General features: G+C 46.9%; 2 protein-coding genes across 5 annotated transcripts in view; one reads left to right on the forward strand and one right to left on the reverse strand.

Annotated features, from left to right (window-relative positions):
- The window catches only part of IDUA (alpha-L-iduronidase), a 60,419-nt gene extending 50,118 nt beyond the window's left edge, over nucleotides 1–10,301 (forward strand). Inside the window, exons 11-14 of the mRNA XM_077345607.1 lie at nucleotides 2,140–2,265; nucleotides 4,904–4,980; nucleotides 6,300–6,400; nucleotides 7,720–10,301. Of these exons, the coding sequence (XP_077201722.1) occupies nucleotides 2,140–2,265; nucleotides 4,904–4,980; nucleotides 6,300–6,400; nucleotides 7,720–7,817 (402 nt within the window). The 3' untranslated portion in view covers nucleotides 7,818–10,301. The remainder of the gene's footprint in view (nucleotides 1–2,139; nucleotides 2,266–4,903; nucleotides 4,981–6,299; nucleotides 6,401–7,719) is intronic.
- A 968-nt stretch (nucleotides 10,302–11,269) lies between these two features.
- LOC143841386 (purpurin) overlaps nucleotides 11,270–16,037 on the reverse strand; it is a 40,368-nt gene continuing 35,600 nt past the window's right edge. For all 4 annotated transcript variants that reach the window (XM_077345620.1, XM_077345619.1, XM_077345621.1 and 1 more), the window contains 3 exons: nucleotides 15,016–15,128; nucleotides 13,514–13,726; nucleotides 11,270–11,490 (listed from right to left, as the gene is read on the reverse strand). In XM_077345620.1, coding sequence (XP_077201735.1) covers nucleotides 11,480–11,490; nucleotides 13,514–13,726; nucleotides 15,016–15,128 — 337 coding nt within the window. In that variant the 3' untranslated portion in view covers nucleotides 11,270–11,479. The remainder of the gene's footprint in view (nucleotides 11,491–13,513; nucleotides 13,727–15,015; nucleotides 15,129–16,037) is intronic.

Below are 16,037 nucleotides of genomic sequence, written 5' to 3' on the forward strand. Positions count from 1 at the left end.
AGCCGCCTGCCTCAACACAATGATTTGGATTCAGGGTAGAGTCATACAGAATCTTGGCAAACAAACAAACTGCATTTGCTGAAAATGCAAATGTAAAAGGGGGACAGAGAAAGAATCAGCAGGCAGAAGGCAGGTGAATGCCGCATCCTGGAAAAACCAATTTAACCTTTCCTGTACCTGCCGGTTCTCTTTCAGATGTCATTGTTTCCCATGGTCATTTGCTCCTTCAGTAGAACTTAACTTCTAGTATCCAAGCCCAGCAAGGTGTGATCCTAAGAATGCTTCTCTGAGAGTAAAACAGGAAGAAATCAGGATTGTTTGGGGGCAGTACAGAGAGATGAACATCCAGACGGGGGGGGGGGGGGAAATAGAAGAACAAAGAAGTCTAACAGACAGTGCTAGGGGAGTAAGTTACTTGTTCATAGAAACACTCTGAATTATTATTATTATTATTATTATTATTATTATTATTATGCTCCAAATGTTTCCAGAAGTTTCACTGCTTGTGATACTCACTAATCTTAATTATATTGAATCGTCAAAGGCTTTCATGGCTGGGGTCAACTGTCAGTGGTGGGTTTTCCGGGTGGTGTGGCCATGGTCTGGTTGTCTTAGTCCCCAATGTTTCACCAGTAACTGTGGCTGGCATCTTCAGAGCTAGGGCATGGCAAGAGGAGAATCCCTCTGGCAAGATGGGGATCTCAGCACACACTTCGTCACAGAGAGATTCCCATCTTGCCGTGTCCTACCTCTGAAGACGCAGGCCACAGTTGCTAGCAAAATGTCAGGGACTCAAAGTTTCTAGGGTTGGCCGCTTTGGTGTCCAAAGTGGCCATTCCCGCCTGAAGCAGCCAGTGCCGAAGCGCCCAACCCTAACTCGGACTACCAGAGCATGGCCACGCCAGCCAGGAAAACCCACAACCACCACTTAATTATATTAATTAGTGGAGGACTAATTCTGCCACTCTTTCATCAAAAAAAAGCAGAACTTACCCTCACCTTCTTATGCTTGTAAGTAAAGTTAAGACCGTTTCCCGCAATCTACTAATATTGCTCTGATGGAAGAAGAATTTCATGCAATCAAAAGACATGCCTGTCCCTTCAAGGTCTTTTAAAAAGTTTCACAAAGAGATCATTCTGACTAGTCACTGCTCGCCTCTTGCCTGAGAAGTTTCTTTTCTTGTTGAAGAAAAAGGAAGACTGTACAGGAAACCTCTAATAGAATTTCCTACGGAAGTTGGCCCAAAAGATCACGCTGGATCTGACCCCCCACTAAACCGTGCTAGATGCTGTTTCTCATGCAAAAACCTAACCTGGCACGGCTTCCCAAAACAACGCTCGTCTCTGTAACAAAGCTTCTTCTCCCAGTCGGTATTTATACCAACTACCCACAGCACTAAATGACTTTCTACTATATAAAGACAGATTACATTTCTGTCTTGGAGTGATCATTCAACCCATTATGCAAAAACAGTGGAACGTCAATTGACGTCTTAAAAAAACAAAAACCCTAATGCTTTACATACTAAATATTTGACCAGTGGATGGGTGGCATACAGTCTGGACTACTTCACAATACCTGGAGTATTGTGTGTAATTCTGGAGGCCTCACTTCAAAAAGGACATGGACAAAATGGAGAGGGTTCAAAGGAGAGCAATGAGGATGATCCAGGGCATGAAGACCAAGCCCTTTGAGGGAACTTGGGAATGTTCAGCCTGGAGAAGAGGAGGTTAAGAGAGGACATGATTGCTCTCTTTCAGTATTTCAAAGGTGGTCACTTGAAGGAGGGCAGGGAGTGGTCCCTGTTGGCAGCAGAGGATAGCACCCGCTGTAATGGGTATAAAGTACGTGTAGAATGGTACTGGCTATTGGGGAAAACTGTTCACAGTCCGAGTAGTTCAGCAGTGAAACCAGCTGCCTAAGGAGGTGGTGAGCTCCCCTTCACTAGCACTCTCTAAGCAGTGGCTGGACAGCTACTTATCCTGGATGCTTAAGGGGGTGGGACTAGACGGCCTGTATGGCCCCTTTCAACTCTTATGATTCTATCTGATATTGCATGGCAGGATAGACTTCTGTGAAGGTGATTTCCACCCTCCTGCAGGAACTTTCATTGATTTTTTAAAAAAATTATTCCAAAGGACCCTGTGGTGAATGGACCGTTTCCCCTTCCCGAAGAAGGCAGTTTGGTACTGAAACAAGAGCTTCCTGTCCCAGCTCTCTTTCTTATCCATATATGTGCAAGACCGCATGCTGGTCCTGACCAGGTGAGTTGCCACAGCCTGTCTGAACAGTTAAATGAGCTTCTATCAGATTCAGAATGAACCTGTTTTGTGTGCCTGAGATCCACTTAGGACCCCTGGGGTTTGGGAGGTTCAAAGGTCCTTGGAATCCATTTTGTTGCTGGCAGTTTCAGTTTTGCTTCTATTCTCTTTGTTAGGGTGGCCAGCTGATGGGAGATGCTACGGATAGTGGGAAGGGACAACACTGCTGGAGTTTTGGGTGAATCCTAGAGTAGCGACCCCCAACCTGTGGGCCGGGGACAACATGTGGTCTGTCGACTAATTGGAGGTGGGCCTCGAAGGACGCCTTCTCCCCCCCCCCCCCCAGACCTTTACTTCATCCCCCCCAGCCCTTTACAACACACTTCGGGTGTCATTGTCTCCCATCACTCCCAGATGGGACTATCTCGTTGCAGAGAAACAAGCTCAGGGTTCCCATTGATCTGTCATTGTCATGAGTTAAAATTTCAATGAAAATAAAATGTTCCTTAGGTTCATGGTTGTGGTGTGTCTGTATCTTATTTTGAAGGGATGTTTAAACATTACCATAGCGATCAGAGAGCATTAGGGCAGTGGTTGAGAGTAGAGGAGAGCCAGTTTGGTGTAGTGGTTAGGAGTGCGGACTTCTAATCTGGCATGCCAGGTTCGATTCTGCACTCCTCTACATGCAGCCAGCTGGGTGACCTTGGGCTCGCCACGGCACTGATAAAACTGTTCCCCACAGGGTGTCTGTTGTGGGGAGAGGAATGGGAAGGCGACTGTAAGCCGCTTTGAGCCTCCTTCGGGTAGGGAAAAGAGGCATATAAGAACCAACTCTTCTTCTTCTTCTTCTTCTACTCCCCCCCCCCCCCACCGGGCCTCAGTAAAATTGTCAAGCGTTGAGTGGTCCCCGGTGATAAGAAGGTTGGGGACCACTGTCCTAGAGTATTGCCTGTACGGGGTGACTGTTGGTGTAATTTGACTATGCAGACAGGGCGGAGCACCAGGTTGCTTAAAGAATAAACTAGTTTTTGTTCTCAGAAGATGATATAGAGAAAAAGAGACCTAACCATCTAGCTAGCTGTTGTCTGCAGTCATTCTTCTGTTCAGCAACTGTTCTGGAGGCAAGTAGGGAAGAAGTGTGCTCAAAACAAACAGGAAGTCTCCTGTTGAGCCAATCAGTACACTGGAGGAGAGCTTTTGAAAACCATCAGGAAAAGTTCCTAATCTATGCTAAATATACATTTCCTCCAATACCCCCTGCAGGACATCCTCAGCTCAATTATGCACACTGCAGATGTTGCGTAATTCCAACAATTTGTGCCAGCAGAGACATGGAGTTGGTGCCATGCTGGTGTTCCCCCCTCCCTCAATTTATAGCAGAAGGCCTGGCCACCCTACCCATCAGGCACCAATTCTAGCTTGATGTGCATCTTCGGCTGAGGCCAGGGCAAGTAAGATCTGGGCCCCTTCCTGAGTTATCTGGAACATCAGGCTGCCTTGGCAGCCCTCCTCAGGTGTTTTAACAAGTCTGTAAGCAGAGGAATCTGGTCACTGGTGGGGTGTGTGTGTCTAAAGTTTTAATAGGGATTAAGTTTTTATGGGGTTTTTAAGATTACTGTGACCCGCCACAAGCCACTACATGGGAGCGGCTGGATATAAATCAAATCATACATACATGCAAGCATACATGCATGCATACATCCAATAATATTCTGCCCAGCTTTTCCCTAGATGCCTGTTCCTAGCTCTCTTTCAAGGACACACACAACAACTAACCTGCCAGATTAGCTTTCACCGAGGCAGTGAATGTCTCTGAGTTTTGCACTGACCCTTCTGCAGAGAGGCGCTAGCGTGGTAGAATGCTCTCTCCTGCACAGAAAACAGAACATTCTTCCCATTAGCATGCCAAGGAGGAGGTGGCCCCAGAAACTTCGTCCTTGGCGCATTAGTTTTCCGTATACAGATTGTCCATGTACAATCAGAAGCAGTCCTGACATTTGCTTTCTCCTGCAAAACTATGACCCCCCCCTCCCCTCCACCTTAGCATAGTTAGATTGAGCTGGGCCTTGTGCCTTTTTAAAGGCCATCATATCTGTTTACACGCAGCATGCATACCAGCATCTTCCTCTCTGGTTTGCTAAGCAAAGGTACAGATGGTGCTCTGCGTTTTTCCTGGCTCTTTTTAAAACGGCTGTGGCCACCTCCTCTCACAGCTCAGCAGAGATGGGACAATGGCTAAAACAGAAGAACATGGATGTCCTGTGCAGTTTTTTGTAGATGGCCATGTGAAATGGAGCCCTGGGTCACTTTATTGCACACGTGTCAGCGATATCATTCCAATCATCAGCAAGAGAGCCAAGGATAATGCTGACTTTCCCTCTACATGTTCTGGTAAATGCTGTCTTTTAGACCAACAACAACAACATCTGTCCAAAGCTTGGCTGGTATTTTTTCAGCTGGCTGAGCACTCTGCAATAATGGGGATTCTTTGTTTTTCCAGCCCTCCTCAACCTGTGTGTGTGTGTGTGTGTTCGTGTGTATTTTTAAAGTACTCCCTCAAATAAGTGAAATAGGCTTAGCTAGACTCGAATTTCTGCTTTCTGCACTTGGCCGTACTCACCGAGAATCCCTGTCTTGCCAGGTGAGCGGGGTTCGCCTCTTCAGCCTTGCGAGGGGACAAGTTCTGGTGCTGTGGGATGACGGCTGCGTGAATTCAAAGTAGGTCACTCTCCCAGAAGAAGCCGAATTGTGTTTGTTTTTAAATGCAGTCCTGTGCTGACATAAGGGAAAGAGTTATCCTCCAGAAAGCCGACTTAACCTGTACAAAGAGCCAAGGCTGTTTTTGTTTGGTTCTTAAACCTCTCCTGGAATTTAATGCCATAACAGCCAGATTTGCAAGGAAGGCAACCTAAGAGACCCACAACATGTTTTGCTGGCCATGAATTTCTATATTAGTCACGCTGAGAGGCAACAACTGGATACCACTTGACAGTGATGTTTTCCACGAGGATAGGAGGGTTGTTTCTTTGTTGATGCGGCAGCTGCCACTATAGCCCTGTGGCCACAGGGTTTCCAGACAGATCCCCTGCCTCAGTTCCCCACCAGTGGCCATCTCCCCTGGCACCACTGGGGCTTTTTCATTTTAAAAAATCAGAAATTAAATATTGCTCTATCACTACAGGGCTATGATAATATGCATAGTGGTTAAGAGCAGCAGCCTCTAATCTGGAGAGTCGGGTTTGATCCCCTGCTCCAACACACGCAGCTAGCCAGGTAACCTTGGGCCAGTCACAGTCCTGTTAGAGCTAGTTTCAGAGATGGTTTTGACTGTGGAGGCACACCTGAGAATTTTTTCAGACTTCGAGGCGTGCCGAAATTGATGTCAGCTGGCCACACACCTCTTTGCTTGCCAGGGGCTTTCTGTGGCCTAGCGCCTGGACAGGGGTGGTGCTAGGCCACAGAAGGCCCCTCCCTCCTACTACCCAGGACTTGGAGCTCTCCAGGGACCTTCCACAGCTCTGCACCTGCTTGTAGCCACACCCCAAGGCCTCTCAAAATGCCCTTCTGCCAAAAGACAGTCCCAACCCACCCACCCACTCCGAGCCCCAAGGAAGAACTCTTTTTACCCGAGTCCAGTAACCATCAGTGGTCGACAGAGGCTCTTCCCACCCCCTACAGGGCCATTATTGACCACTTGGTTGGAGCCTCAAATAAGGGAGGGTTTTAAACAAACAAATAATAATTGAATACCTCGGGTGCACCAATGGCACAGCAATGCGCTGAGGCCCTGGGGATTCACTGTAAGTGAAGACACCTTCCAGCCCATTGAATGGGCATCTGAAACAGAATGCAATGGAGATGCTTCTTTGCCCTGGCTACAAGGCTGTTGGGCTTTCTTTTTGCTCAGGAGTAACTGGGCTAGGGGTGGCTGTTTTCCATTCCCTCCCCCATTTTCCTTTGCTGAAAAACAGGGATAAAGAGATCAGCTGAACTCGCAAGCCCTTCCACAAGTGTTTTTTTTTTTCTTCTCCTCCTAGATGTCTGAAAACATATGAAGTCGTCTTCTCACAGGATGGGAAAGCTTACCACCCAATCGGTGCAAAAGACCGTATATTTACAATGCTGGTCCACAGCCCAGGTAAAGTCCACCATCTGCTTTCCAGCGTCCACTGAGACAGCCCAATTTAAGGCCTCTTGGCTGACTGCTTTCTTAATTTCAAACCCTGTAGAAATTCCTTCAGACACCTTTCATAGTGTCGGTTTTCTTCTAGAAGAAAAGCGTGAACTTAGAAAGGAACTTAAATGTTTTTGTTTATTAAGGACCACCTAGCTACAAATTACAAAGAAATGAAAGCTCTTGCCCAGTGAAATCTGGACCCTGCAGGACCTTAAGCAGTACAGAGTTGTTCTGCCGGGTTTATGGTTGGAGTAACACCAGAATTGGAGCAGGCTTCCCTGCCTAAATCCATCCAATTCATCCTCATCCTCATCCATACTGTCCGTCCTTCTTTTTGGAGAAGGATGTGGCATTAGGCAAAGCAGTTTTTTATGTCCTTTCAGGAAATAGTCTCCTAAGAAGTTTTAAAGTTTAAGGTTCTTATAATTTTAAATTTTGTAAAATTTCAAATTGTGTGTTTTATATGTTGCAACCCACTCTGAGCTCTGATTTCCCACTCCTCCACATACAGCCAGCTGGGTGACCTTGGGCCTGTCACAGTTCTCTTGGGGATCTTCTTACAGGACAGTTCTGTCAGGGCTGTCTCAGCCCTACCTACCTCCCAGGGTGTCTGTTGGGGGGAGAGGAAGGGAAGGCAATTATAAGCTGCTTTGAAACTCCTTCAAGTAGTGAAAAGCAGGGTATAAAAAACTACCCCTTCTTCTTCTTAAAGACCTGCCATGGGTCTGGTGATGCCTGGGAGAAAGGCAGGCATATACATACTTCAAATAAACAGACACATTATGGAGCCTAGTAGTGCCCTGCCTTGCCTTGGATGGCCCAGGCTATTCTCCTCAGCTCTGAGAAGCTAAGCAGAGTTGGCCCTTGTTAGTACTTGGACAGGAGACCTACCAAGGAAGTCCAGCGTCACTACACAGAGGCAGGCAATGACAAAATCACCTCTATTGGTCTCTTGCCTTGAAACCCCTGTGGGCTTGCTGTGTGGCACCTGAAACTTCATGGCACTTTCTGCCACCACCACCCCTTTCTTGCTTGAATTCTGGGACTGGAGAGCATGACATCATCATCGACACTAGAGGTTGTAAGACGGGTGCTTGCCAGCACCTGTTCTGGTGCCCACCAAGGGTTCTTCAGAAGCATGTGGGGCCAGGTAGGGCTTTTGCCCAGGAAGGCTTATGATTATTGGAAATTTAATGGTCTATGCTTTTGTTTTTACATTCCCCACCATCTTTTCAGCATGTGCAAGATGTTTAACCGCACGGCTTGGACTTTGTTCACAGGGACAAGAGTCACGGGATTTTACAGAGTGCGTGCCGTTGACTACTGGGACAGAAGAGGCCCATTTTCTCCACCAGTATTCCACCACGAAGAGTCTTAAAAGTAAAACGAGCATGTCCCGTAGGCAAGATGGAAATGAGTTTTAAATTGGCTGACCGACAGCTCGTTCAAAATGCGAGCGACAACTCTTGCTGCCGTTTCTCCTGTGCCTCTTGAACATCCCCACCTCTTCATTCTGAAGCCTTCTGTCTTCCACTGAAGGAACAGGTTAAAACCCTTGCAACGGAGGGAAGGCTCCAGCTCCCCCTTATCAGGAGGGTGGACAGTCCCAGCCCCACCATTAAGTGAGATCATCAGCTTCTGGCTGTCATTTGAGTGGCAAATGAGTTCTTTATTTTCCAGAGTGAACCAGGAGGAGATCAGCCCTGGAATGAGCCTACCTGAGCAGCCTCTGTTCACGGACCACTAGACTCAGTGACACCATTGGAGCGCCCTAGGTGTCCGTGCCAGAGCAGACTGTTGTTGAGCTAATTGTTTACGCACAAAGGTGGTGAGCCCAGTCCCAGGTTCCTGGTGCCCTCTTGGACAGTGGCCCACTAGGAGGTTTCCCTAAGGGTTAAATGTCCAGTCCACCACTTGTATTTCTGTTCGGCACATATGTGCATGCTATGAATGCATTGCGAGCTATAGTGGTTAAGAACAGCAGCCTCTAATCTGGAGAGCCAGGGTTTCATTGGCCACTCCTCCTCCAAACACAGCCAGCTAGGTGATCTTGGGTGATCCCGAGTTCTCTCAGAGCTTTCTCAGCCTCACCTATCTCACAGGGTTATGGGTAGAGGAAGGGAAGGAGATTGTAAGCCACTCTGAGACACATGAGACCTACTGGGTGACCTTGGCCCAATTCATGTTTCCTCAGAGCTCTCAGCCTCATCTACCTCACAGGGTGCCTGTTGTAGGGAAAGGAAGGGAAGGCGAATGTAAGCCACTTTGAGGTATCTTAAATTAGAGAAAAGCTGGGTATAAAAATGGTTTCTTCTCCGTCTCAGCTGCTGAACATTGAGGGTTGGTCCTGGACTGCAGGGTTGTTGTGTTCAACTCAAGTCCAAGGTGGCTCAATGAGGGTGCCACTATGCAAAACCCCCTTTCTCTCCCCACCCCCCTATCTATCATGAGGGGAGAGAAGTCTCCATCTGCCATGTTCAGGAACTTCATGCCACATATACATTTGGTAGTCCAGCTGTAACGTAACCTTAAGGGAGGCCTGAGTCCACCACTGGCAAACCGGAGCCTCCTCGGGACAAATCAAGCCTCCCCTCTTGCTGGGCTGAGAATACAAAAACAGCGCCACCAAATATTTGCACAAGGAGGAAAGCCACTGGGAAGCCCTTGCTGAGTATTGATGCTTCTGGCACGAGTGATATTTATCCAGATGGGCAAATTGGAGAAGGGGAGGAAACCAGAGATTTATAAAAGATTTCATTTCTCAGAATGCCGACATGCTCCACTAGATATGGAGGCATTCTGATGTACTATCGGCCGAAATAGAGTTGGGAGAGAGAGGCAGCAGGCTGGAGCTACGAGAGCTGAAAGAGAAAAACTTCTCCCATCCATTCAAGGTGCCTTTCCATAGCACCGCATAAAGATGGCACCAAGACTACAGCATAATCACAGTGATTCCTCCCCACGTCCACTTTGATGCCAGTAAAGAAGATCTTGCAGAACCCACCCATTTAGCTGTTAAAGGTATCTGTGTCTATTCTGGTACTCTACTCTTGCAGTCACTTCCTTCCTTCTGACTAATGTCCTTGGAGGATAAAGGGCAGGGCTCTCTAAGGAGGCACGCATGCTGGTTTCTCAGGCGAGCTCCTTGGACAAGTGGCAGAGAGGCTGGAGTCAGGCGTCTGGCTGAAGGCTGGTGGCACAGAGTGGGGAACCTCACCCCCCACCACCAACAACAGTCAGCTCAGAGAAAACAGAGTAAGATAGGGGGCACCTCTAGAAAAAGGAATATTGGCCCCTTGCTCTTGTCCTGTTGAGTAGTGAGGAGTCCAGAGACCATCCTGGCATGTCTCCGAGTCACATCCATGTATTTTCCATCAAATGAAATGACCATTACCAGTCATGCACCCCAGACCACGTTTTCACATATTCCTGACAGTCATCTCAAAAACAAGTAATTTTCAGTCAAGATCATCCACATCTCGCTGTACCATTATTAAACAATGAGTTCACGCATTTGTAGGAATCGGCCTTCTCTTGCAGAGGTACCATTTTGATCAAACGGGGCATGGGGGAAACTTCAGAAGGGAGAGGAATGGATTTGCTACAAAAATCAAGAGTTCTACCTTCACATATAGGGCTGGATCCCGTCTAAATTCTGTGCAGACAAGTGCAAATAAATTCTTTGTGAGCTTCTCTACCTCCCCTCCACTTAAGCAACTCCCAATGCCCTCTGAAATCCTGTTGCTGTGGGGGTCCCCACACACGCACACCAACACAGCAATAGTTGAGGGGAGTTGTAGGCCTGCTCTCTGTTGTACGTGTGTGTGTGTGCATTAAACTGCCAAAAACTGTTTCTAAAAACCATTGTGGTATTTTTTTATGCTTCATAATAAACTGGAAATGAAGGTGATCTCAAGGACGAATCGCACGTGCCCCCAGCAGCTGCCTTCTCTTGCCCCGCTTAAATGTCACCCCTGCTGCAGGACCTGACATAAAGTACGCCAGAGCAGCAGATAGCGGAGTGGGGGCAGGAAAACAATGCTTTGGATAAGAGTGAAGCTATGTGTGATTCAGGGCAGGCCTGAAGTGTAGCGATTTGTTCTCTGATCTTGCTTCCCCCATAGAGGACTATGTCAACTGTGGAAGATGTATTTCCTCTCCAGGTGGAGACCAACGATTGTACTCAAGATGATTCAATATGGGCGGAACTCTAACCCTGCATCACACTTGACAGTCCTCAAAATGCGGCTTCCTTTGCTAGTGGCAGGCCCATAATCCTTTGTAAGACAGCATGGTGAGGTTTGAGTGTGGGACTAAGATCCAGATTCAAATCCATACTCTGTCACGGAAGTTCACTAGGTGACCCTGGGCTAGTCACTCCCCCTCCCCCTGACCTACCTCCATAGTTTGGTCTTTCTGGAATAGGGGGGATGGTGCTGGGAGCTACTTTAGATCCCTGTTGCTGGAAAAAGAGAAGAAGGAATAAATACAAATAAACAGCTCTGGCCTCTGTAAGGGAAAGGGCATGAAGAAGGAAAGGCTTCCAAATTCCTCTTACAAAGGTTGCCAACCTCCAGGTGGCGCCTGGAGTCCTCTCAAAAGCACAGCTGATCTCCAGACGACGAAGAGCAGTTTCCCTGGAAATTACTTGCTTTGGGGGTTGGGTTCTGTGGTGCCATATTATGTTGAGGTCCTTCTCCTCCTCAAGGCTCCACCCTCAAATCTCCAGAAATTTCCCAACCTGGAGTTGGCAACCCTACCTCCCACGGAGGTACCCAACTCTACGGTTTTGCCCATGTGCCCACAGCTCAAGGGAGCCCATTGAAAAGATTACTTAAAAACGTTTATTGACAAACATCAATACAGTTCTTTGAGAGTTTTAACGATTTGTGTCTCGTACCCAAGTGCAAAAGAGAAAGCCCAGCACTGAAGTGTTGGAGAAGAAGCACTAATCCAAATTATGGGAGTGAAGGGACCACTTCAAGGTAAAGAGATTGGAAGTCTTCACCAACTCTAAATTGGAAGCTGTGTGGATTTCTTTTAACAGGCTCCTGTGGGGGAAAGGCAAAATAAATGAGCATTCAGTATCATCAATGTGAGGCAATCAGTGCATCACTATACTTCATTCAAATACTTCAGGTTGCCAGCCTCTTGGAATTATCTCTGATCTCCAAGTGACAGAGATTAATTCACCTGGAGAAAATGGCTGCCTTGGAGAGCTGACTGTATGACATTCCTCTTGGAATTATCTCTGATCTCCAAGTGACAAAGATTAATTCACCTGGAGAAAATGGCTGCCTTGGAGGACTGACTGTATGACATGCCCCTCTGAAGTCCCCCACTTTCCGAAATCTACCTCAGGCTCCACTCCCCAGATTTCCTGGTATTTCCCAACCTGGAGCTGCCAGCCCTACAAATACCAGGTGCAGGAAAACTATGAACAAAGAAATCTTTCTTCTTCTTCTTGTAATTGTAGAACTCGGGGTTATTCTCTGACATTGATTGGCAACAGGTTCACACATGACTGACAAAGGAAAGTCTGGCTTCATTCTATGCGGATGTATAAGTAACAAATTCAACACAGCAAGAGACAGGGGGGTGATTTTCTTAGCTTTAAAAGGATTACGTATATGGAATGGGCCAGCTGAGAATTATTTGCCATTATAGCTGAATGGTATCTCCGCATTTAGAAGCATTAACTAAATAACAGTGCATCAAAAAATTGGGCAAGTTACAGCTGTCTATCTGTGATGCTCCTTATGGAATCTGGCTACCCACTACTGAAAAATGGAGTATTATATATGGATTTTTAAAAATCAGATTAATAAAATAATTTTAAATTCTTAAATTCCAGCCTAGTGGCTGGAAAGAACGGGAGGCAAGAAGGGTCACAACCCACTGTATCTGGGTATAATTTGGGATTGTTTGACAGGCCAGCACATTTCTGATGTTTTTAGACCTCAACCACAGTCCCAGTGGAACAGTTCTGTCTTGCAAAACCTGCAGAACCATTCAAGGTCCCACAGGACTCTGATCTCACTCAGAAGAGGGTTCCTCTTGGCCAGCTTAATTGACTTGGGGCCAGGGACCCTGAGCAAAATTTGTTTGCTAGATCTTTGGACCCTTGGCCTGATCTTGCACAGGAAGTTTCTATTCTTAAAATGCAGACACAAGTGACCAGAATGAGGTCCGCTTGAAAGCCAAATAAAATAAGATGTATCCCCTATATAAATATAAAGACAGGGAATTGAGAAAGCACCTGCTAGCTAGCAGAAGTTTGAGAGCCATCCAGGCTGATTCCTCCCACCCCCACCCCCTTAAGAAGGTATTTAATCTGGTGAGAGGAGTGAACCAAAGGGCAGAAGCCAAAAGGTTTATGGCCCTTTAGCAGATCTGAGGAGCTTAAATGGACTCCGGGGAATGGTAGAGGACAGGAAGGCCTGGAGGATCATTGTCCATGGGGTCACGATGGGTCAGACACAACTTCGCACCTAACAACAATAACAAGCAGATCTGGAACAGACAAAGACTTGGTTGTGTTTTGTTTATCTTTTGTAGCTGGGAATTCCCTTCATTTTTTGTAAGCCACTCTGGCTCCTTATGCAGAGAAAAGTGGCCTAAAAAGGCATAAATAAATGAGGGGCTAATTGTTTCCAGCCCTGACCTGGACGGCCAGGCTACCCTGATCTCATCAGATCCCAGAAGCTAAGCAGGGTTGGCCCTGCTTAGCATTTGGATAGACACTACCGATAAATAACAAGGTGGTGACAGGCCATGGCAAACCACCTCTAAACATCTCTTGCCCTGAAAAAAAAAACAATGGGGTCACCAAAAGTCACTTGTGACTTGACTGAGGGGGGGTGGGATCCTTTGCAGCTTCAAAGTCTAAAGGTGGCAGATGAGATTAATTTCTTTCCTGGGCCTGAGGACATCAAAACAACCCCATTAAATAATCCAGGAGTATAGCTGGTCCTGGGTAGATAAGCACTGCATGCCAGCAAAGCTGTTTTGAAGTTAGTCCTCCTCACGCTGGGCGATGTATCCTTCTCGTGCCTTCTCAGGATTTAAGCTTACCTGATTGTAGCACTGGCTGGAACTGGCCTGACATGCAGATTTCTTCCTGTTTTAGACGCACGATGCGCTGGATGGCTGGGGGGAGACCCCGAGGATTGCGTGAGAAAATAATGGAGTAGCCGTCGTCACAGGACCCATCCTCTTTCAGGGTCCGGCAGGCGTAAGTGATGGCATAGTTATCGTAGTCTGTGTCAATAACCCAGTAGTTGTCTCCTGAGAACATAGCACAGAGTGCAAAAATCAGACAACGGATCCTGCTATATCCCCATAGTTTTGGGAAAAATTAGGAGATCTGGAAGGTGACGGAAAGGGAGGTGAAGGGGGGTGTTAAACATATGTAAAGCTAACTTAGTATGTTATGCTGAAGGATGGGAAAATATATGGAGGGTAGGATCGTTCTCTTTGGTACTGGCATAACGGAAGCATGGATATGTGTTTCTCATAGATGTGATAGACAACTTATGAATCGGCATTATAGGAATCACTAACAGGTTTACCAAATATTAAACTAATAGGAAATTTCACAATATACAGTGTAAGTGTAGGACTGCTTTCTGAAGGAACGTTTAATCTCTTAACCATACTATTGGATTTTTAAGGAACAAAGGAACTGGGAATATCTAGGGATGCTCGAGCACCTGCCAGTTTGCTGGGGATGATCTGGCCGCCAATTAATTGATGGGCCTTTTGCCAGTTCACAAATCGGTTTGTGTGCATTTGGCGGAACAGGCTTCTTGCAGCCCTTAGGCTTGCAACCAATGGCAAAAGAGAGCAGGAGAGCAGGCGGGGCTTGACTTCCTCCTTCCTTCTCTGAAAATAGGATGGACATATTGTGGGCTCTGCCCACGCCTTCTGACAACATTGTACACACTACGGCTGCTCCCGCCTTGCTAAGATAATGTCTGGAGATGCCTTGGACACAGTCTCATGCCACAGCTTTCACACATTTCCAGGCAGCTTGGCCAACTGCAGCTTGGGAAATTCCTAGAGATTTGGGGGAAGGGAGCTCAGTGGGGATGTGATGCCACAGATAGAGTCTGCCATCCAATGCTGCTATTTCCTCCATGGGAATTGATCTCTGTAGTCTGGAAATCAGCTGTAATTACAGGGGAAAAAACAGGCTGCACCTGGATATTACTAGCAACCCCATTTCTAAGTAAGGCTGCCCTGAGCCTCCGGGGAGGGCAGTATATATATAAATACAATAAATAAACAAACAAATAAATAAATAGGGATGCCATCCTCCACATGGAACCAGGAGATCCCCTGGAATTATAGCTCATCTCCAGACAAAAGAGATTAGTTCCCCCGGAGAAAATGGCTGCTCTGGAGGGGGCACTCCCTAGCATGAGACTCCACTGAGGTTCCTCCCTGCCCCAAATCCCTCCCACTTCTGGCTCCACCCCCAAAGTCTCCAGGTATCTCGCAACCCAGAGCTGGCAACCCTAACCACACACTACTTCTCTACATTTGCAGCCACAAGCAGGTGATGTCTTCCTTACCTCCACTGGACAAATAACTTGCCAAGCCTTGATAATTCATGAACATTTTTGCTGGTGTGGTAGGATCAGGCACGGAGTACTGGGCTGCCATGTCCGCACAGATCACCCAGAATCTGAAACCAGAGGAATGGGAACACACAGGTAACCTAGAGCAGGATTTACCTCGTTTTTACATCACTTCCTTTACATCACTGTGACACAAAACTGCCGAGACAGCCCGTTCGACTACTGGAGGAAGCCAGCTCTGGCACAGACCCATCAGCCATGCTGCTTGCATTTATGCAAGAATGCTCAGCTGTAGAGCTAATGGCACACCCCAGAAGTGGACATCAATCGCTGCTCCATCTATGCTCGGTGCTTGGACCGACAGATACATCACAATTTGCATAGGAACACTGTCAGAGCCAGATGTAAACAGGACAATAGGACCTGGATGGGCAGAAAGAAATGTGCCACTTCAAGACTGTTAAGTGCAGGATCAACATTTCCCTGAGTCCACCCCAATTCCCTGTAAGCACAAAACAACACAGCATGGACTGGCTAGAATCATAGGTTTTTGTTTATCTTTGCAGGGGAGCGTTTGCATTTCAAAAAAACACGGCATGGCCCAGTGCCTGAAGGGGCCCTCTATCACCCCAGAGTCCTACCACATTCCTCTACAGATAGATACAGATAACCTTTCATGGCATACAACATTCTTCTACATGTATAGACCAGGCTTCACTCTGCACAGTCATCTCAGATAACAAGTGAAGCACCGTCATGAGGTCTTTCCATAAGATGTGTAAGATTTATTCATTCTTTTATTTCATTTCTAGACAGCGCATATAGCAGCTGGCATCTCAGGGTGGTTTACAGCATTTATGTGTAGAAAAATACATTTAAAATAGTTAAAACAATTAAAATCAAACTGTTAATGACCATATTAACTGTGGGGCCGATCTTGTTGGCTTGGCCAGTAAAGGTAAAGGTATCCCCTGTGCAAGCACCGGGTCATGTCTGACCCTTGGGGTGACACCCTC

Source organism: Paroedura picta, chromosome 7, assembly GCF_049243985.1.
Source record: "Paroedura picta isolate Pp20150507F chromosome 7, Ppicta_v3.0, whole genome shotgun sequence".
Classification (NCBI taxonomy): domain Eukaryota; kingdom Metazoa; phylum Chordata; class Lepidosauria; order Squamata; family Gekkonidae; genus Paroedura; species Paroedura picta.